Raw genomic sequence first — 23706 nt, 5'->3', positions numbered from 1 at the left:
CTGACTGGCTGGCTGGCTGGCTGGCTGAGGCTGGCTGGCTGGCTGGCTGGCTGACTGACTGACTGACTGACTGACTGAGTGGTCCTCAGTGTGAGGGAGTGGTCCTCAGTGTGAGGGAGTGGTCCTCAGTGTGAGGGAGTGGTCCTCAGTGTGAGGGAGTGGTCCTCAGTGTGAGGGAGTGGTCCTCAGTGTGAGAGAGTGGTCCTCAGTGTGAGAGAGAGAGAGTGGTCCTCAGTGTGAGAGAGAGTGGTCCTCAGTGTGAGAGAGAGTGGTCCTCAGTGTGAGAGAGAGTGGTCCTCAGTGTGAGGGAGTGGTCCTCAGTGTGAGGGAGTGGTCCTCAGTGTGAGGGAGTGGTCCTCAGTGTGAGAGAGAGTGGTCCTCAGTGTGAGAGAGAGTGGTCCTCAGTGTGAGAGAGAGTGGTCCTCAGTGTGAGAGAGAGTGGTCCTCAGTGTGAGGGAGTGGTCCTCAGTGTGAGGGAGTGGTCCTCAGTGTGAGAGAGAGTGGTCCTCAGTGTGAGAGAGAGTGGTCCTCAGTGTGAGAGAGAGTGGTCCTCAGTGTGAGAGAGTGGTCCTCAGTGTGAGAGAGAGTGGTCCTCAGTGTGAGAGAGAGTGGTCCTCAGTGTGAGAGAGTGGTCCTCAGTGTGAGAGAGTGGTCCTCAGTGTGAGAGAGTGTGAGAGAGTGGTCCTCAGTGTGAGGGAGTGGTCCTCAGTGTGAGAGAGTGGTCCTCAGTGTGAGAGAGTGGTCCTCAGTGTGTGAGAGTGGTCCTCAGTGTGAGAGAGTGGTCCTCAGTGACGATTCTTTCAGGTCTTCTGCAGCACTGCCAGCCAGCCAGACATGGGAGCTTCCCCATTGGCCGAGGCTCTCAGTAATACAAGCCACAACACCCACCACGATTACAATCTGGTGGCTGCCCTGTGTCTGTGCGTATCTGGGACAGTGTGTGTGTGTGTGCGTGCGTGTGTGGTGCACGCATGTGTGTCATCTTACCACTTTTCCCTTTTTTCTTATACCTTTCTCTTATTTTTTTCTTAATTCATTTTTCAACTTCCCACCACACACACACACACACACACACACACACACACACACACACACACACACACACACACACACACACACACACACACACACACACACACACACACACACACACACACACCTCATTCCCCGTCTGTCTGTCTCTCTCTCTCTCTCCTTCATGCTCTTTCTCTTTCCTGTTATCTTAGCTCTTTAATTAACGTGACATGCTGTGAAGTGAGATACTAAATAATGCAGGCTTTTCCAGTGACACAGAGTCCGTCATGAGTGATTAGTGGACACACACAAGTACACTGCACACACACACTGAAACTGGATTATGGCTTCATATGCAAGCTGCCTCGTACACATCTATACGATTTATTATTCATAATATATGTTTTAGATCATTATTCGTGCTCAATTAGACGCACTTCATCTGAAGGGAATTCTCCAATTCCCAGATAGCATTTCTGGTCAAAACAAGATTTATTCCACGGCCCATAGCCGACGCTGTGATCGTCGTGGTAGTCCTTCCTCTGCCCCGATAGGGAGACCGGGAGTGATATGTGACAACACACACACACACTAGTTAGACAACATAACATCCAGGTGCAGATTTTTTAAATGTTTTTTTTTGTGGCTTTCGCCTTTATTTTATGTATTTTATGGAGGGACAGACAGTAGGCTGACAGGAAATGGGGAGAGAGATGGGGGGAAGACATGCAGTAAAGGCCATCGGGATCGGGAGTCGAACCCGCGGCACACTGCCAGACTGGATTACCAGCCAAGGTGCCTGGACCACTGAGCCATGGCCCAGGCCCGGGTGCAGATTTTTGGCTCTTCAAAATGAAGGTTGAACAGGGGGGGAAATGCTGCCTTGAATTATATCGAAGTTATTAATAAATCCTGGCGGGTAGAGGGTTAAGCTCTATTTTATACTCGGGATATTCGAAAATAGCAATTCTACAAGGTCACAACCTTAATCTAAACCTGCTAAATAACTAGTAACTAAAGCTGTGAAAAAAACAAAAGGCAGTTAAGTAGTAGTAGACGTCTAAAGTATGAATATATGGAAATTCCTCAAGTAAAGTAACCGTTACCTTGACATTGTACACACTGCTTGAGTAAATGTAGCCTACTTGGTTACTTTCCTCCACTGCCTGCTGCATGGTGTTCAAATAGGACATAATAGAGCTTGACTGACCATGAAATAAAATTGCCTTTGGTCTTGTTTCAAGTGCAGTGGTCTTGTTTCAAGTACAGTGGGCTGGGGGGTGGGGAGAAAAGCCCACATGGAAAATTGCATGCAATTACATAAAATAATTGCAATATCAAAAACACCACATTTTAAACCAATGAAAACCTATGTCTGTGTACCCACTAGCGTCTGAATTGTGTGTGTGTGTGCTGGGAGAGATCTGGGTTATCCCAAAGCAATTGTTTCAGACCAAACCAAGTGGAAAATCCAATGTGGTTTTAGTTGTTTGCTGCCTTGGCTGTAGGGAAGCTAAGGGCTTAGGGTACCACTTCACCCCCCCCCCCCCCCCCCCCCCCAACACACACGCACGCGCGCGCACGCGCGCGCACACACACACACACACACACACACACACACACACACACACACACACACACACACACACACACACACACACACACACACACACACACGTACTGTGTGTTCTTTTTTTAATCAGGTTGCATCTGTGCTGGGTCCACGCTGACTTCACATGGCTTGTTCAGGGACAGAGGGGTTTAGTGCCAAATTTATACTTTGAGGAATGGCCATGTCGCTCCATGAAAATAACAAAGTTTGACGTACCGTGTCGTGTTTTTCAGTTTGAAAATCTGTTATTTTTCATCGGACTGTTTAACAAAGTATGAATTGGCCTTGAGACTTGAGCGTGATTTATACTTAGTTGCGTGCCGGTGTCGTCCTCAGTAAATATCAGATTTACTAGATAGATGGAGAGATGGAGAGATCACAATGTGCTCACAATGCGTTACATCGAGACACATTGTGAGCTTGTACTTGTAGATCATCTATTTCTACATGGCCAAAATATATATATAGTGCTTAAAGGTGTAGTGAAATGAAAAATAAGTTTTTCACACTTTTAGACCATATCCGTGGGCATAACTAACAACGGATGCCAAAAAAATGGGACATTTTTCATTTTTGTGTATTTTTATATCAAAAGTCCATATTCCAATTGAATTACTTCCTTAAAACGGAAACGTGCTGCGTGATGACGTGTCGACTCGACTCGAGGCCCACATCAATAAAAGCCAATAAAAATGAAGCTCACCCATTTTATTCCCATTGCTGCATCTACATCTTTAATAATAATCAATAATTGCATGCACTTTTATTTATTTAACTACATTGCAAAATAAGTAGCATTACTTTTGACAGTGCAGAAACATAATTGCCTTCCATGATGAGTATCAACGACCATCATCACCTGGTCACAGTCACAGACACACACAGCTCCCCTCTACAGTGCTCTACTACTGAAAGTGACTATCATTTCTCTCCAAAAGCACTTGAATATGAGTATGACTAAAGCTCACATTTCACATCACACACTAGCCCCCCTAAAATTTTTATTTTTATTTCAATGAATCGATTCGAATCGATTCATATCGTCTGGATTAATATCAATATATATCGATATACGATATATCGTTACATGCCTAGCCCTACTGCACACATACAGCACAGTCACAACACTCATCCCGTATGATGAGCATGTGCAAATAGATACATGCATAGATACAGTACATGCACCACCACCACCTACACCTACACCGATGGTGGAAAGTGGGCAGAATAGTGCACGTACTGTATGCATGCAGGCAATAAAGAAACTATAAAGCATGCAGAACACATATGCAAAGACACATAATGTTAATACCATCCCACTCATCCTCTCTCTCTGTCTCTCTCTCTCTCTCTCTCTCTCTCTCTCTCTCTCTCTCTCTCTATCTCTCTCTCTCTCTCTCTCTCTCTCTCTCTCTCTCATTCAATTCAAAGGGATTTATTGGCATGAGAAAAGATTGTTTACATCGCCATAGCAAAAAAGTGGAACAATCAAAACAAAATGTATGTACAATTTGAAAGTCAGAATATCAAATAAATCAATTTCTATCTCTTTTTTCTGCAAGTCTGCATTTCACACCTTCTGGGAATTAAGCAGAATACCCAAAATACCCTTTGTTGTCTAAAGTCAATTTCTGTGTACCGAGGTTCGTCATTAGTCATGTTTCAAACTCTCCTTGTGTGATTGTAATCTGTGGGAAGTATGTGCCTCTGATGTCTTGGTACAGTGGAAAGACGGTTAGGAAATGTAGCTCAGTTTCCACTTATTTTGTGTGCAGTGGAGGCATAATCTTCTCTTGGGAGACTTGTCTGCCTATGACGGCTGGTCCAGTCGTGATTGGACTTGTTTTTGCCCAATAGCATTTTGGAATGCTTTGATCTACACTGTGTTCCTTCCATTTGTAGTGTTTTCTGATCGTGTGTAGTTTGCTTGGCGCTTGTTCCTTAATTGTGTCTGTGTGTGTTGATCTGTTTAGATAGGCTGTGGTGTGGTTCTGTTTGCAGGCTGACTGTGAGAGATGCGAGGTCTCTCTCTCTCTCTCTCTCTCTCTCTCTGTCAAGTGCTGGGCAGTGCCATGTGATCATTAGAGCTATCATGAGCTCTGTGACACAGCCAGACACTCACACCAGACCCCACAGATGGCACAGAGATGATGATGAGAGAGAGAGAGGGAGAGAGAGAGGGAAAGATCTCGGGTGGGGTGAAATGGGATTGAGCAGGACACAGGGAAAGAGAGAGGGAGGGGAAAAGGACAGGTGAGGTGAAGCATACTTTGGGACTACGGGTTAGTAAAGGCCAGCAGCGCTGCACTGCACATCTGGCATTTTGATCTGGATGCAGAGAGTTCAACTTTGGGTGTTTGGAGTGTTTTAGAAGAGTTCTGGGGGAAAACCCCACCTACTTACTTTGTTTTTTGTACACTCTTTGGAGTCAATTGTTTGTTTTGATCGCACACCACATAGCAAGGATATAACACTGGTCCCTCTCCATCCATCCATCCATCCATCCATCCATCCATCCATCCATCCATCCATCCACCCATCCATCCATCCATTACAATTTACAATTTACAATTTAGGCATTTAGCAGACGCTCTTAATCCAGAGCGACTTACATTAAGCAATAACAAAAGCATGGCATACATCACATATATAAAAAGTAGTTATCATGAATCATGCGTAGACTAAGAACGTAACAGTGGAGTATCTATGTAAACTATACATACTATACTATATAATATATTATACATGTGTACTATAAAGTGCTATGACTACATAAAGTGCAATTCTAGAGCTGTCTACGTAACAAGCTATAAGTCTGTTTAAAATACTATCTAAGTCTACATAATGTGCTATCTAAGGGGCTAGGCTAGGGCAAGTGCTATGGGCCATGGTGGAGTCTGAAGAGGTGGGTTTTCAGACTACGGCGGAAGATTGGGAGTGAGGCTGCAGTTCTGACTGTGATGGGAAGTGCATTCCATAGTTTTGGAGCCAGAAGGGAGAAGAGTTTGGGACGTGTGGAGCGTTGTCCCGGCGTTTTTAGTGAAGGTACCTCCAGCTTCCCTGCGTTGGCTGATCTGAGTGCGCGGGAGGGTTTGTAGGGTACGATCATACTTGTGAGATATGGGGGGGCCATGCCTTTGGTTGCTTTGAATGCCAGCATCAGAGTTTTGTATTCTGTGCGGGCAGCGACCGGGAGCCAATGGAGGGAGCGGAGAAGGGGGGTGACGTGTGAGAATTTTGGCTGGTTGAAGACCAAGCGGGCTGCGGCATTTTGGATCAGTTGGAGGGGCTTAAGTGCACATGCCGGTAGGCCAGTAAGGAGGGAGTTACAATAGTCAAGTTTTGACAAGACTGTTGTCTGGATTAGGAGCTGGGCTGACTCCTGGGTGAGGAACGGTCTAATTCGTCGTATGTTGTAGAGTGTAAACCTACAGGATCTAGTGACAGCTGTGATGTGTGTTTTGAACGAGAGCTGACTGTCCAGGACAACACCAAGGTTCCTGGCTGTCGGGACAGACTTTACCAGGGCGTTGTCTACGGAGATAGTTAGCTCCCGCATAGGGCAGGACTTAGCTGGGAAGAACAGAAGCTCAGTCTTGTCTGGGTTCAGCTTGAGGTGGTTGGAAGACATCCACTGTGAGATGTCAGCCAGGCATGCAGTGATGCGTTCTTCTACCTGGGTGGCAGAGGGGGGGAAGGATAGAAACAGTTGTGTGTCATCGGCATAGCAGTGATAGGATATATTGTGAGCAGAGATGATGGTGCCAAGGGATTTAGTGTACAGTGAGAAGAGGAGGGGACCAAGTACAGATCCCTGTGGGACCCCAGTTTGGAGGGTGCAGGGGAATGATAGCAAACCTTTCCAAGAAACCTGGTAAGTCCGGTCAGAGAGGTAGGAGGAGAACCACTTCAGCGCCGTCCCGCCGATGCCTAGATCAGCTAGGGTGCCTAGGAGCAGCTGGTGGTTCACTGTGTCAAATGCCGCCGATAGGTCTAGGAGAATCAGGACTGCAGAGTGGGAAGCAGCCTGGGCAGCATGTAGTGCTTCTGTGACTGCGAGGAGTGCAGTTTCCGTGGAGTGTGCCTTCTTGAATCCTGACTGGTTGGGATCCAGCAGGTTGTTCTGTGAGAGATGGAGAGAAAGCTGGTTAGAGACAACACGTTCAAGGGTTTTGGAAAGAAAGGAAAGGAGTGATACCGGTCTGTAGTTCTTGACATCTGAGGGGTCAAGAGTTGGTTTTTTGAGGAGTGGTGATACCCTGGCTGACTTGAAGGCAGATGGGACACAGCCTGAGGTTAATGAGGTGTTGATAATGGAGGTGATGAAGGGGAGCAGGTCAGGTGCGATGGTCTGGAAGATTGGAGACGGGGCGGGGTCGAGAGGACAGGTGGTAGGTCTAGTGGATGTGACTAGTTTCAGGACCTCGTCTGGGGATAGAGGAGAGAAGGAGGACATGCATGGTATGTTATGGTTAGCATTGGTTGAGTCGAGTGCTTCTTTATGGGGGAGGGGGGTAAAGGAGCTACTGATATCATCAACCTTCTTTTCGAAGTAGGTGGCAAAGGCCTCCGCGGTGAGGGATGAGGGTTGAGTGGGGGGAGGGGGTTTAAGGAGGGAGGAGAAGGTGGAGAAGAGTTTCCTTGGGTTAGAAGTGCAGGATTGGATTTTGGTGTGGTAGAAGGAGGTTTTAGCAGTGGTTAGTGAGAGGGAGAAGGCAGAGAGGAGTGAGTGAAAGTGGGAGAGATCATCTGGTAGCTTTGTCTTGTGCCACTTCCTTTCAGCTGCCCTGAGAGGTGTTCGTTCAGATCTGAGGGTTTCAGATAACCAGGGGGCCGGTGGGGATGAGCGAGCTGGCCTGGTCGAGAGAGGGCAGTGTTGGTCAAATGCAGATGAGATAGAGGAGATGAAGGATGTGGTTGCGGAGTCGGGTGAGAGAGAGAGGAAGGACTCCAGGGAGGGTAGAGAGGAGAGAATAGAGGATGAGAGGGAGGAGGGGTTTAGGGACTTGAGATTGCGTCGGGTGGTGATGGTCGGAGGGTGAGTAGGTTTAGGTGGGAGAGTAGAGAGAGAGAGGGAGAAGGTTATGAAGTGGTGATCAGACCTAATTAAGGGAGTAACAGAGAGCATGGAGGGGGAGCAGGCTCTGCAGAACACGAGGTCCAAAACATTACCAGCCTTGTGAGTGGGAGGGGAGGGAGAAAGGGAGAGGTCAAACGAGGATAGGAGGGACGTAACGGGAAGATACTTCTCTGCCGTAGGTAGGTTAAAGTCACCCAGTAGAATCAGGGGGGTGCCATCCTCCGGAAACGAGCTGATCAGAGAGTCTAGTTCTTCCAGGAAGTTCCCAAGGGTTCCTGGGGGGCGATAGAGCACAATGAGGGTGAGGGGGACTGGTTGTGATATTGAGATAGCATGAAATTCATATGTGGTGAGAGAAAGGTGAGAGAGATTTAAGACACGGAAATTCCATTTCGGGGACATGAGTATCCCTGTACCACCCCCCCTTCCTGTTGAGCGAGGGGTGTGTGTGAATTTGTGTGAAACAGAGAGGGCGGCGGGGGTAGCAGTGTTATCAGGGGTGATCCAGGTTTCGGTTAGAGCAAGGAAATGCAGAGACTTGAGGGTGGCGTGGGCTGAGATAAATTCAGGCATTTCCTCTTTGGTAGCTGCGTGGCAGTTCCAAAGGCCTCCCTCCACCATAATGTGGTGACTGGGTGAGCGAGCTGGGTATATGAGATTTGAGGGATTTCTGTGGCGGGGGAAGTAGTGTCTAGGGCGACATGAAAAGGGCAGGATAGGGATGGTGGGAAAACACATAGTACACAAAATAAAAAATCACACCCGTGTGAACTGAGTGGTGTAAGGCTATTATATAGCCTGATCAGCTCTGATCTGACGTAATGAAATCACACCCAGGTGTGATTTCACAACTGGCTCTTTTTGTGCAGAAAAAATGAGCATGGTTGCTACGGTCATCCAGTTCACCCGGGTGTGATTTAATTACGTCAGAAATTATTTTGAACATAGCAACCATGCTCATTTTTTTCTGCACACAAAAGCCAGTTGTAGGAGTGGTTTACACCACTCAAAAATAAGAAATAAGAATAAACACGTAATAATAATAATAAATAATCCATCCATCCATCCACCCATCCATCCATCCATCCAGCATTGTGCTGGATGCCAACTGTGAAATAGTGATGTCAAGTAACTAAGTACATTTACTCAAGTACTGTACTTAAGTATATGGATATTTATATTGTTCACCGTTAATTGCCGTTAAGAAATTCTTCAATTAAACGTATCGGTTAACAACTTATTTAATTCTGTGGCTCTATCATTGGGGCGGTTTTGGGTAATACTGTCTGCGCTGTGGGCCGGTTAAAACATAATTCCCCCCCCCCCCCCCCCCCACACACACACACCTTGGTATCCACAGAAACGCCTCTGCTTTAGCATGTGATGTGACAGACAAGACAGTGAGTGCACTTTTCATTTCATTTTATTCCTCATACAACGATGCCATTTCCTGGCCCTAAAGCTGCCTGCACTTTCTGAGGCGGGCCTGTCACAATTATTACATCATCATAGAACGTATATACATACATACGTCCAACACCTTTGTACTTAACAGGAATGGTTCCTTAATTTGCAAAACCCCTTGATAATATTTCTGCGTATTCTCCGCCCATATATTCCACAACTGGGCCCCAAACTAAGAAAAATCCTTCCATGTCTCCATGGAGAACATGTGTGAGTCGTTCTAAGGAAAGGAATATAAATCCCCAAATATTTGAAGCCTTTATCGGTCAGATTGATCGGATGTGGGCCGGTCAAACCCCCCCCCCCCCCCCCCCCCACACACACACACACACACACACACACACACACACACACACCTTGGTATCCACAGAAACGCCTCTGCTTTAGCATGTGATGTGACAGACAAGACAGTGAGTGCACTTTTCATTTCATTTTATTCCTCATACAACGATGCCATTTCCTGGCCCTAAAGCTGCCTGCACTTTCTGAGGCGGGCCTGTCACAATTATTACATAATCATAGAATGGCAAGTATTTGAGAGGTAAACGCAATCATTCCATGTTCAAGAAATGGTCATACATAGAAAAAAATCACACCCGTGTGAAGTGAGGGGTGATAATATATTAAAGTTTAACTCATGTTGATTAGGTGATGTAATGGTGATGTAAAACAAACGGTGACAAAACAAACATTAAATTCTCTTTATTGTTAATGGGATTTAATGTTAGTGTTAGGGACGTCAATTTTGCAAACCATTGTCAATGACGTTTTTTAAACAAACTAAAAACAAAAATTAAACCTGTATATAGGAGGAAGAATTGCAGAACCCAGCCAACCCAGGGCAATGCCAGGAGGGGAAAGAACCGTACCACCTATGTAGACGTACTGCGGCACGACAGCTTAGCTAACAACACTACAGAGATCAAGTACCTGATGTTAGTTAGGAAACTGTGGAGGGCAGCGATCCAGGTATCCCAAGTTAGTGTTGGCTAGACCTCACTCACTAGTAACTCATTTCCGTCAATTTGTCATATCTGCCCTGTGCATTTTCTTTTATTACAAGGCAAACAGAAATGTGTTTTTTTTTATTCATATGTTCCAATGTTCAAAATGCGGAAAAATGAAAACACAATTAATCGCAATTATTAGTGTGGCAATGAATGAATGGTCGACCTTGCAATGGTGCCTGTGGTATTGTGAGCTGGTACAACAGGAAGCTGCAGCTCTCTGCGGGCATCACCATGAGTCACACAACATCACTGTGTTCTTCTCATCATGAACGTTTCATACAAGTTCAAGTTTGTCAGCCTCTCTCCTGTGATCATCATGCACGCGCACGCACACACGCACACACACACACACACACACACACACACACACACACACACACACACACACACACACACACACACACACACACACACACACACACACACACACACCCCGCTGGCTATGCGTCTATGGTCCTAATGAGGCGAGAACACGGAGGAGCCAGCTGCCCCACTGGAGTAGAGTGAAGAGCCTAGAGGAAGCTCAGCAGTGTTGCAGTGTTGTGCACAGTGCACACGTGAACACGGCTTCTCTCAACCATCCTAGTTTTTTGAGGGACGCTAGCCCCTCCTATGCCCAGCTTTGTGTGTTTGTGTGTACCCTATATAGTGATGATTTGATTGGCTGAGGGCTTAAAAAAATTAAAAGTGATTGGCCGGAATGTGATAACTTCACACGAGTGTGACTTTTGTTTTACTTTGTGAACTGCACTCACTCACCCGCCTCTCTCTCTCTCTCTGCAGGTGAGGGCCAGTCTCTGTCTTCCTATTGGTCAGTGAGGCAGTGAGCTCACGGCGGACGGACATAGCATGCGGGTGTCCACATATCCCATGATGCACCACTCTGCCGGTCCAGGCCTGCTCCTGCTCAGCCTCCTCTTCCTCGCTGATGCCGACTGTGAGTGTCTTCCTCCACACGCGCACGCACGCACACACGCACCCACGCACGCACGCACGCACGCACACACGCACGCACGCACGCACACACGCACACACACCTTTTCAACAGACCAGGAACATTGTCCTCACAAATTATTTTATTTTTCAAATTCTACTGGCCCTCACAAGTGTAGTACTACACACACACACTAGGCATGTAACGATTCACTCAACTCACGATACGATTCGTATCACGATATGAGGTTCACGATACGATTTTTCACGATATTAAAAAATATATATATTTTAAAGAAAAATTACCGTTTTTTAAATTGTATATAATTTATCTTCCCCCCTGAGATGTTTTATTTAACTACATTGCAAAAGAAGTAGCATTACTTTTGACAGTGCAGAAACATAATTGCCTTCCTTGATGAGCATCAACGACCATCATCACCTGGGCACAGACACACACAGCTCCCCTCTACAGTGCTCTACTACTGAAAGTGACTATCATTTCTCTCCAAAAGCACTTGAATATGATGGAATATGACTAAAGCTCACATTTCACATCACACATTAGCCCCCCTAAAAAAAATAAAAAAATAAAAAAAATCGATTGTTTTATTTCAATGAATCGATTCGAATCGATTCATATCGTCAGGATTATTATCGATATATATCGATATACGATATATCGTTACATGCCTAACGCACGCACGCACGCACGCACGCACACAAGTGTGCAGGGTACACATGCACCTGCACATGCATACAGTACAGTAGAGACATGATACAGTATGCATACACAAAGAGAATCTGACAGATACACTGATGCACACACATGTTCTGAACGCACTGTGATCCTTTACCATGTGTTAAAGCACACACACACACACACACGCACGCACGCATACTGTACACATACACATACACATACTCCAACGCATCAGAGTGTATTTCGTTTGACAGAAGGCCAGCTGTTTTTGTCCATCCCAGTATTACTTGGCACGGAAATACCGACCACATATGGCAAATCAGATAATTTCCCTACTGCGTGCGTGCGTGCGTGCGTGCGTGCGTGCGTGCGTGCGTGCGTGCGTGCGTGCTGGCCGTTGGCCCTGTCATGATCAGGATGATTAGCAGGGAGGATTTGTATCCCAGGCAGCAGGGTGATGACAAGGGAACGACATCAAGGTCCATTATTTATTTCATAAATTGGGCCACGGACCACCATTTGATTACATTTAGCGTCTCATTTGGGCCACGGACCACCATTTGATTACATTTAGCGTCTCATTTGGGCCACGGACCACCATTTGATTACATTTAGCGTCTCATTTGGGCCACGGACCACCATTTGATTACATTTAGCGTCTCATTTGGGCCCACGGACCACCATTTGATTAGAGTTAGTGTCTCATTTAGGCCACGGACCACCATTTGATTAGAGTTAGCGTCTCATTTGGGCCACGGACCACCATTTGATTAGAGTTAGCGTCTCATTTGGGCCACGGACCACCATTTGATTAGAGTTAGTGTCTCATTTAGGCCACGGACCACCATTTGATTAGAGTTAGCGTCTCATTTGGGCCACGGACCACCATTTGATTAGAGTTAGCGTCTCATTTGGGCCACGGACCACCATTTGATTACATTTAGCATCTCATTTGGGCCACGGACCACCATTTGATTAGAGTTAGCGTCTCATTTGGCCCACGGACCACCATTTGATTAGAGTTAGCGTCTCATTTGGGCCACGGACCACCATTTGATTAGAATTAGCATCTCATTTGGGCCACGGACCACCATTTGATTAGAATTAGCATCTCATTTGGGCCACGGACCACCATTTGATTAGAATTAGCGTCTCATTTGGGCCACGGACCACCATTTGATTAGAATTAGCATCTCATTTGGGCCACGGACCACCATTTGATTAGATTTAGCGTCTCAAGATACAAAACTGAAGAATATTTTGCTATCGTTGGATAAGATTGGGTGCACAATTCCATGCTGTATTGATGTTTGTACCATAGGAGAGATAACAGGCATATGATCAAAATAACAATTATTTAACATTCTCTAATTGTGTAGACTAGTAAGTGTGAATTGATCAATGCAGATGAACAATTAGCAATAATGTAACTCTTGAGAGCAAAAAATGTAATAAGTTAAAGACCTAGTAAGGGTCCATTTGGTTACCAACTCTCCCATCATTGAGCTGGGGACCACCTGGGGACAGTCAAAGCAGTTGTTATTGACAGCACATTTTTATTTTAGTTTTAGTCTCTTGAATAGCTTTCTTTCTTTCAATCATTTTTTTTTTTTTTGCACAAACATACATGACTCACATATACACAGACAGACTAACACAGACATACCTACATACATTATACGTCCATACATCATCTTCTTCTTTATACTTATTTATTCATATAGTCTTCTAAATCATAACACCTTTGTACTTAACAGGAATGGTTCCTTAATTTGCAAAACCCCTTGATAATATTTCTGCGTATTCTCCGCCCATATATTCCACAACTGGGCCCCAAACTAACTATCCTTCCATGTCTCCATGGAGAACATGTGTGATCCGTTCTAAGGAAAGGAATATAAATCCCCAAATATTTGAAGCCTTTATCGGTCAGATTGATCGGAGAAGACGGAGATACTATATCATTTAGGTCTCTTGTTCCCAGTGGCAGGGCTATGGATTTGCTCACAATTATTTTATAACCAGAGAAATTACTGAATTCATTAATTATTTCTTATACAGCTGGGATAGTTCTCTTAGGGTTGCTAAGAAATAATACTAATCATCTGCATATAGCGAGATAACATGCTCCCTTTTCCTGCTATTGATCCCCTTGACCTGTGGGTGTGTTCTAATGGCCTCTGCCAGAGGTCTAATGGCTACAGTAAATAGAAGTGACGATAGTGAACAGTCTTGACCTGTGGGTGTGTTCTAATGGCCTCTGCCAGAGGTTCAATGGCTACAGTAAATAGAAGTGCCGATAGTGGACAGTCTTGGAATAGTTTTCATTCAATTTTAGTCACCCGGAATGTTTTAGTGTTAGTCTGGTTTTAGATTTTAGTCTAGACTAAATCTACAGTTGATTTAGTCAACTAAAATGTATTTTGGCGGGCCTTGATGCCGTCGTAATGGGTGATTTTACACTTACACAATCTACAAGTTCACAACGCGTCGCAGTGCGACGGGTTGTGAGCTTGTATATCTGCTATTTTCAGCATGCAACCAAGTGTAAAATGACTTTTACTGGATCTCTTGTCCACTAGTCCCTTCCTAACATTTTAGTCTAGTTTTTATTTGTTGACGAAATTGTCAGTATATTTACTATTTAGTCTTAGTTTTTGTCATCATAGCTTAGTTTTCATTTAGTTTCCATTTTGTTTTCGAAGGGAAAAAAGGTAGTCGACGAACATTTTTCGTCTTAGTTTTAGTCGACGAAATCAACACTGCGTTATGGTCTGTCGGACAGAAACCTTATTTCTTCTTGTCTCCATATTTCAGCTTTTTATCTTTTTGATATGAATGCCTTATTTCGTCATACAAGAGTGTTATGTGTGTTATGTGTTATGTTAGCGAAAGTACTAAGAAAGGAATGGTTTGCAGCGGACAGCTGTGTTATGTGCACTGGCTTTTATGGGATTGCACGCCGTCACAGATAAGATCTCAGCAGCACTGTGTGCTAACATCAGTATAGGCCTCCTATTCACAAGTGGCATTTTGCACAAAATGAATTGAGTTCTGTTGAAAAAAATCCCCCAGTGAAATTCACAGAAACATTTTTGCCCTTTATGAATGATAGAAGATAAGATAAGACTTAGGGATGTCCTGATACACTTTTTTCCTTTCCGATCCCGATACCACAATTTCTGTGTTAGCTGATACCGATACCAGAGAATAATAAATATAATAATTAAAAAATAATAAATATCTTATTTTGAAGTCCACCGGAATAGTGTTTATAGCTATCTAGCTATATATCTCGTGTTGTGTTTATAGCAGACTCCTCACTCAAATGTGCACTTGCAGTTTGGGCAACTCAAAAGCAAACTCCACATGCCCCAACATTTTATTTACCTGCCATAGTGTCAACCCCTGTGTTGGATCTGTGGTTAGACTGGCATATTTGCCGATACCGATATGACCCGATATGACCAAATAAGGGCCGATCCGATATTTTACCGATAAAGTATCGGGACATCTCTAGAAAGAATCAAAGTGAAATAGAGACGTACACAGTCATTCTCAACTCCATACAATGCTAACAAGTCAAGTCAATTTTATTTATAGAGCACATTTAAAACAACCAGGGTTGACCACAGTGCTGCACAGCAATAAAACACGATACAAGTTTAAAAAAAAGGCAGTAGGGCATTTTTTTAAAGGCCAAGGTGAAAGTATGTGTCTTTAGTCTGGATTTAAAACAAGAGGCCATTGTGTGGAAACTTCCCCACGGGGGGACGTGGAAATTGCTTTTACGACTTCATCTAGCCGATGGCTGCTGAGATGACTCAGAGGATCGCACGGCGGTATTAGTAGCTGTTAGTTGGGTTAAGTGTCTCGCTCGGGGACACTTCTAGACACGTACAGTACACTTTGTGGGCCAGAGGTCGAGCCGGCTACCTTGCCATTTCCCAGACAGCCTCTCTCTCTAACCCACTGGAGCAAACGGCGGCATAATAGCGGAGCGTTCTTCTCACTGGCTCTGTGAGGCTCTACACACAAAACCATCACAACGGGACAGAATAGGCCTACAAGCACAGGTTAGCTTAGCACACACAACACATCAATGCCTAGATTCATGCTTGGTTGGGCAACCAACTATAAGTCGCCCCTCAAGACACCATGTACGTATATTCTAAAAGCTCCGACACTTTTAGGTGCATGGTGGCACAGTCGATAGCACTGTCGTGTCACAGCTAGAAGGTCCTGGGTTCAATTCCCCCTGGTCCTGTGTTCGATTCCTGTTGGTTTTGGGTTCTGCTGGGGACGCTGTGGTGCTGGGGGCGTGTTCTCTCCTCCACAACCCTCACAACCCTCACAAAAAACATGCAGTAACACTGGTCTCTATACTGCCTCTCCCTGGCCAGCTGGCGTGCCTGATGGAGGGGAAAGGAACTGGTTGGAATATTGTGTTCCTTCCACGCGCTACGTGCAACCAGGGAAACTCCCCACTGTCAGGTGAAAATATGCGGCTTGGACTCCTCAATGCATAGAAGGAAGCATGAGGTCAGTCCGTTGCTCTCCCCAGGTTGGCAGGGGAGCGTAACGCCCAAGATTACATTAGATAATTGACATGGATGGATGGATAAAAAATAGAAAAAAAAGAAGCTCACACACACACAAGCGCACGCACGCACGCACGCACACACACGCACACGCAGACGCACATGCACACACAGGAAGCCACTCTTGTTTTCCTTTCAGCCCCCTCGTTGGTCCCGTGGGTAGGACCCTGGGTCGCCCTGTAAAAGGCCCCTGCCATCCATCACAAATGATGACACTCCCAGACACTCTCTCTGTCTCTATGAGATGACGGGAGGGGTCGATGACAGCGAGGAGGAGAGGATTCTTCATTTCCCCGGCTCTGTATGATTCTTCCTCCTCTTCTACCCCCTCATCTCATTCATGCCGACTTCTTCTTCCAATGCTCTTTTCTCACATCTCTCATTCCTCCGGCTGCCTCGCGGAGCCACACATCCCTGTATGTAATCCACTGAGAATGGAAGGAGAGAGAGAGAGAGAGAGAGTGCTTGAGGGGGGAAGGAAGGGAAGAAGAAGGCTTTTCTATTCTCCCCTTTCTCTCGTTTTGTAACGGCTCTTTCAAACTCAACACAGACCAGACGCCCCGGATTTGAATGTCGAATCGAAAAATGGAAGGCAATCGGGGCGCTGAGATCCCCCGGTGTCTGTCGTGTGTGCGGACATGCTGCATTGATGTGGAAAATGGAATATAATTGCATTATATTGAAATCCTAAGCTATGCTAATACTAAAAAGAAAACCAAACATTTGGAGAGAGAGTTTCTTTCCGTCTATTTTCTTTTTCCTTTTTGCCATCAGACTGCTCTGCTACGTACGTGATGTCTATTCGGTGTGAAAGAGAGGTCACCGTATAAGAGGGGGGAAAAGATGGGAAACGTTGTCACGCAACCCTAGTCCACGTGCAGAGTTGGACACTTTGCATGAACCCATGCACAATCTCCATGATTTGCTGTTGTATTTTGTGTGTGCTTGTGCGAGCGAGCGAGCACGCGTGCATGTGTGTGTGTGTGTGTGTGTGTGTGTGTGTAACATCTATCCTGTGGATTAAGAATAATAATGCCCTGCCAAACTAGGCCAAAGCTGTATATTAGCACCGAGATGTACTGTGTCTGTCGGAGCCTGCCTCTGTGTGTGTGTGTGTGTGTGTGTGTGTGTGTGTGTGTGTGTCTGTCTGACAGGGGTGAGCTGAAGCAATACGATGCCAGGCGTTCCTCCGCTGACCCTCTGCTACCCTCCGGCCAACAAGCTGTTATCCTTCCCCCCCACCCCACCCCCCCGCACGGCTTCTGTCGAAACAGAAGCATTCCAGTTGAAACGCGACTCCTTCCGTGCGTGCCACAGAACGGCTCGTTTTTCAGAGGCGGCATGTTCGTAAAGGCGTCGCTGTATTCGCGACATAATGCTTTGGTAAGCAGGGAATCTGATTCTGCTTAGTGAGACTGTAGATAGCGTTACACGTTTCTTATAAAAAGGTTTCAACGCCGGCATCGCCTGGCATCGTTTGTGTCTCGTACGTATAAAAGCCTCGTGCCGTGCAACATCAATCATCCTTTTTTTGGGCTTTTTGTCACCGGAATTGCTGCCTTGTCCATTATGAGCTAACGTGACACCGACGGGCGAGAAGCCAAAACACATATTTATAAAAAAAAAAAAAGCATGCAAAGCAGTTGGAAACACATCAAACCTTTCTTCTCAGTTACAGAACTACTGTACGTTTCAGAATTCAATATCTCTATTTTAGGATTCCACATGCCGACATTCCGCAGCACGGAATTAATTTGCATGCGATAATTTGAGTGTTGTGTCAGTAATTTATGCTGCCATATTGTGCGGGCAGCGGGGACATTCCTTGCGGTCAGAGCGAACTGAGAAATGGTCCGGTCACTACAGTATACCACACTGACAACAGAGGCCAGAGGCGCCCAACACCAGATGCTCAGGTACACACTGAAATACTCTGCTTGTTTCATCCATTAGAACATTCACTGCCACATATTGGTTCATTAATTCTTCCGCCACTGCCGGCGTTTTCTTCAGTGAAGACCAGGCACGTGCAGAGGGTGTTGGAGAGGCAGGGGCTGAGATCCCATAAGAGGGCACTTTTTGGCCCAAAATAGCAGCAGTTGAGAGCTTGTAGATCGGCTATTTTCGGGGCGCAACCCTTCACTCTACTGGAGATGCGGTGTACGGCATGGATTTAGAAACAAATGAGTTCAGGAGACTTCGGGGAAAAAAAACCAATTCTCCTGAATGCTGCCTTCCGGTATGGCATGGAAAGGAGAGGAGGGCATTTGCATTTCTTTCACCATGTATAGTAAATGCTGCATTCGTGGTCTGGAGAGGGCAGTTGTTTTACAGACGGGTAAAAGGGCGGGGGCTGAAGCCCCCTTTGATATCTATGTGTGCACGTCCCTGGTGAAGACCCTTATTTTGAAAGCCCACGGGTCCCTAGACGCCAACCGGAAGTAAACAGATGCTGATTTGTATTTTCTTTCACCCAGAACATCTATTTTGTAACCGTGATCGTCGGTTCGTTATGGGCCGTTGAATAAAGCTTGTTTTGACCAAAATCATTTTTCTTTTGTAATCTTTTTTTCCCCCTTCTATTTATTGAGAAACACTACAGCAATATAGAACATGAGTCGGGAGGAGTATATGCATCACAGATATCTCGGATTCTCGGGATAGTCAATTTATTTGGTACAATTATTTTAGTGCCTTTGTTATGATGAATTATCTTCATGAATTATCTTCATCTCAATGGCAGTGAATGTGTCAAGACCTGAGGCCCATTCTACAAATACCTTCTATATCAGTGGTTCTCCAACTATTTTGTGCCAAGGACGCCCAAAATGATGTGTATTTGGCCACACATCTGAAAATGTTTTTAAAAAAAAAAGTAGATGAAGCCGTAAAATCTATCTGTCTTGTCTGTCTATCGAAAAGTAATTTCCCCTCTCCCAGGGACCAGAAAATATACTCCATTTCCTTTCCAAAGATGACAGCATGTCACGCCATGTAATGATGGAGATCTTCAAGACATTCCTAACCCATTTTGGACTGAGGTTGATTAAAAAAAACAAAACATGGAAAGACTCATGTTTCTATGTCAGTGGTGCTCAACCTTTTTCATGCCCCAGAATTATCTGTATTTGTCCGCAGACTCCCAATCTCAAAATATGCCCCCCCCACAGAAGCAAATATTTGAGTAAAAAAAATCACTCTGAAAGAATATATATTCAAAGATTTATGCCACATTGTCACGATTTTTCGAAAATAGCAGATGTACAACCTCGTAGTGCGGCACTCGCTACGAGCCGCGCTACGAGCTTGTGGATCTGCTATTTTCCAATAGCTAAAGTAGGCTGTAACATAATTCTTAAAACACCAAAAGGGGTTAACCGTCCTGAACGGGCTAAAGACACGGAACGATATGAGGACAGATGTGTGATGAACTACTGCCTGCCATGGAGCCAGTCCCCTGAACACACGGCCTTATAAATGTGTGTGTACGCTTTTATTACCGTGCTCGTGAGGGCCAAATGCTCCCGCAGGAATAATAGAATCTGAGAGATAGACATGGTCAGGACAGTTCTCCTCCTCCTCGCAAGATAAACGGTTGCTTTATGGTTTTAAAAAAAGAGTTTTGGCGTCAAAGTTTATAGGAAATGATTTAGGTTGGGATTATGCATTTAGGTCAGTGGTTTTCATCCAGTGGTCCAGGGACCACCAGTGGTCCTTGATGGGGCTCCAGCCTGGTCCCCAGCTAAATGAGGGACCCTTATTAGATCTTTATCCCTCTCAAGAGTTAAATTATTATTAAACATCTGCATTAGTTAATTTACAAGTCTACACAATTATAGAATGTAGAATAATTGTTTTGATCAACGTGTGCCTGTTATCTCTCCTATACATCAATACAGCAAGTTATTGTGGACAAAATCTTATCCAACGACTACAACAAAATATTCTTTATTTTCTGAGAGGCAACATTTTTATCAAAATGATGGTCCGTGGCTCAAGCGCCGAATAAATACCGTAATGGACCTTTATACAAAAAGGGTTGGAGTTGGTGTCGCGGCACAACACGTGTGACTATTTAGAGCTTATAGATCGGCTAAGTTTAACTGAGGTGTTAGGGTTAAAGGAGGTTAGAAAAAAGGTTAAAATGGTACGCGTGCGCTGTGTTTGTTTGTTTGTGTGTGTGTGTGTGCACGTGTGCTTGCATGTATGTATGCATCTATGCATGTATGTAAGCCCATGACCAGTGTTTAGATTAGAAAGGAGATTAGTGTGATGAGTATGTGGTTTGGACGGTACGATGGTCCTTGTTGCTGATGGATGAGGCGAGGTCACGATTCACTGTAATAAGATGATTTGGTCAGGTTCACCTGGTTCAAAGGTTATCCCCTGGGGGGAGGATTGGGTTAAGGTGTGAAAGTGATCTGAGCGGAGTTATTTTTCTTTTAAATAGATCCTGTCACTTTTATGTGGCTGTTTGGTATTTGCTGACATGCACACACACACTGGATCCCAACGCAGTGTATGAAGATGGCCTCCTTCTGGTTCGACACCCTTGTGGGCCGGCGCAGCAGTGGCTCACGGGTGGAGTGGCTGGTAGTCCGGCCGCTTGGGAACCGCAAGGTTCCCAGTTCGAACCCGGCTCCCCCAGAGTTAGGGTCGAATTGCCCCTGAGCAAGACACTGAACGCCTAATTGCTCCCGAGGTGCAGGTTGCTGCCTTGCATGGTTTCCTCTGCCATCTGTGTATGAATGTGTGTGTGAAGGGGTGAATGTAATGCACAATCTATGTCAAACGCTTTGGATACAGGCGCTATATAAAATGCACTATCCCATTTACTCATAGTCAACAATAGACAGTAACATCTTCACTGTTGACTTATCCATTTGTAAGTATGAGAGTGCAAATGTAATCGCGTTTACATTTGTCGAGTTAAAATAATGATGGTTGGAGAACAGAGTACCTAATGAGACACTACTTTAGTACTTTTCATTAGAATGTTAATACTAGTCAAAATATCTCTTAGCAAATCTCTGCAATGTTGGGATAATGGCCCTATGGCCAGAATACTCGCTTTCGGCTGTGTGACAGACAAACAATGATGTCATGTGTCCTGATTTGAACTCGGAGCTCTCGATTGGAGTTCACAAAAAGGGCTCAGGAGTGCTGCTAATTGCAATTACTTATCTAAAAATAGGCTCCCTATTGTTTCAACAGCGTCAATAGCTCCAATGTGTTGTTGGTAATACGGTAGTAGTGTGCGTGTGTAGTCGACAAACAAAGGCCTCGGAACACAATGGCGCCACTGTATATTCCTAGAATTAGTGGCGAGTGACCTCGCAAGCACTGGAGACCTTCAATATGGTTTCTATCCTCAGCCATTAATGTCAGCCCATGAGAGAAAAGAGATTAGGTTGGCAGAACAGAGTAATATAGTCCATGTTGACGTGAAAGAAATCTGCCTGTTCTGCAGCTGAAGCATCTCGGCGCGCCCAGAGCACTGCAGCTATTATTGCTGTGTGCCCATCCGTGAGTAATGGGATCTGACTGGAGTTAGCTTAGCGTTAGCTTAGCAGGTGCACTCGTCTGTGAATAGCAGAGGCCCCGGATAGTGTTAGCTTAGCCTTAACTTAGCCGAGCAGCGGGCGCCCATTTGTGACTAATGCACTGCGACTAGTACCAAGAAAGCCCATTCATCTCTATGGGAAGCCAGCTCTGACCCAGTGAGTAAGTGAGTGGTGGACTGTTTCTAATGACCTGCGCACATGAAAGGAGACCCTATTTGATTAATTCTTCCCCTTGTGTTTCTAACAAATTAACTCTGATTAACTGGGCACTTGGCAGACCCCGGGGCAGCCATGGTGGGCTAAGTGACGCACTAATTGGACGTGCATTACTATTGGCATTAGAAGTAATGTCTTAAGTCACCGGATCACTGCAAAGTTCATCTGCCCGTTAACCGATGTTTGATGAAGACGAGGCCAGAACGTGCCTCTAATAAGACTATAAGGAAGAGGTCTGATATCACAATAATTATAGTCACACTAACACATTATCGCCATAATCCATTTTGCTGCAATAAATCAGAGTTTGACATTGTTTTTAAAGGACCACTTCACCACTTTTCAACTTCTCTTCCTATAATTGGTCCTAACTAATGTTCATGATAAAATACCACCATTTTTTCCTACTCAGTCTGTGTCTCATAGAAAGGCTGTGGGCAGTTCAGAAACCCGTCCACCAGTGACATCATCGATGGTGAATCCAAGCTAATATAAACTGCAGGCTTTCTTTTCCTGAAAAGTTGCAATGCAAAAGTTGAAGCCATCGTTCTCACGATAATACAAATCTAAATATATTTTAAAACAAATCTTGTTTAAAAAAAATCTGCCTAATGATGATGTCACTGGTGGACGGGTGTCCGAACTGCCCAAAGCCCTCCTATGAGACACAGAAAAGAATTGTGGTGTTTTATCATAAACATTAGTTAGGACCAATTATATGAAGACATGTTGAAAAGTGGTGAAGTGGTCCTTTAACTACTGGAAGCCTATAGAGCGTCGCAGTCCCGCCCCCTACCATGGCCCAGGAAATGATTCTCCGTTAATTTTCCTCATAGACATTTCAGAAAGTATTTATTTAAAGACGTTTACGCCGCGGACAAAGCCAACTCGAGTCGTGACAAATCATGACAACAAACACAATGTTTTGGGCCGAACAAATAATTAGAAAGAAGAAAAAAACAGCAGGTTACAACACTTTTCTTCTTTGTAATTATTTGTTTGGTCCAAAATATTGTTTGTGTTGTCATGAGTTGTCACGACTCGAGTTGGCTTTGTCCGCGGCGTAACCGTCTTTAAATAAATACTTTAAGAAATGTCTATGGGAAAAATGCATTGGGATTCATTTCCTGGGCCATGGTAGGGGGCGGGACTGCGACGCTCTATTGGCCCTTTTCTGGGCTGAACATGCTGTGAAAATAGCAGATTTACAAGCTCATAACGCACGACTCAGTGTGACGCATTGCGACAAGTTGTGAGTTTGTAAATTGGCTATTTTCATCAAAGAGAAAAGGAGGGGCCCAAGGATCTAAAGCCCTGGGGGGCCCACGTCAACAAAGTATGTACCACTATACAGCAGACATACTTAATGTGAAATTTGATGAGAAACACTAGATTTTAATTGCCTGTTATGTTGAACTCATCTCTTTAAATAGCTCATCGTTCCAAATGTTTTCTCATTATCACGTGCGTGTGGCAGACGGACAATAGCCTTGTCAGCGTGTTTATTGC

The 23706-nt window shown here is 44.9% G+C and overlaps 1 protein-coding gene across 3 annotated transcripts in view; it reads left to right on the top strand.

Moving 5' to 3' along the window:
* LOC306922422 (receptor-type tyrosine-protein phosphatase delta-like) overlaps positions 1-23706 on the top strand; it is a 266548-nt gene that overhangs the window by 138760 nt on the left and 104082 nt on the right. For all 3 annotated transcript variants that reach the window (XM_079500021.1, XM_079500020.1, XM_079500019.1), the window contains exon 5: positions 10964-11117. In XM_079500021.1, coding sequence (XP_079356147.1) covers positions 11030-11117 — 88 coding nt within the window. In that variant the 5' untranslated portion in view covers positions 10964-11029. The remainder of the gene's footprint in view (positions 1-10963; positions 11118-23706) is intronic.

Source organism: Electrona antarctica (assembly GCF_951216825.1).
Source record: "Electrona antarctica genome assembly, chromosome: 4".
In the NCBI taxonomy this organism is placed as follows: domain Eukaryota; kingdom Metazoa; phylum Chordata; class Actinopteri; order Myctophiformes; family Myctophidae; genus Electrona; species Electrona antarctica.
Note: the sequence above shows the minus strand (reverse complement) of the source record. Positions and strands in the feature narration are given on the sequence as shown.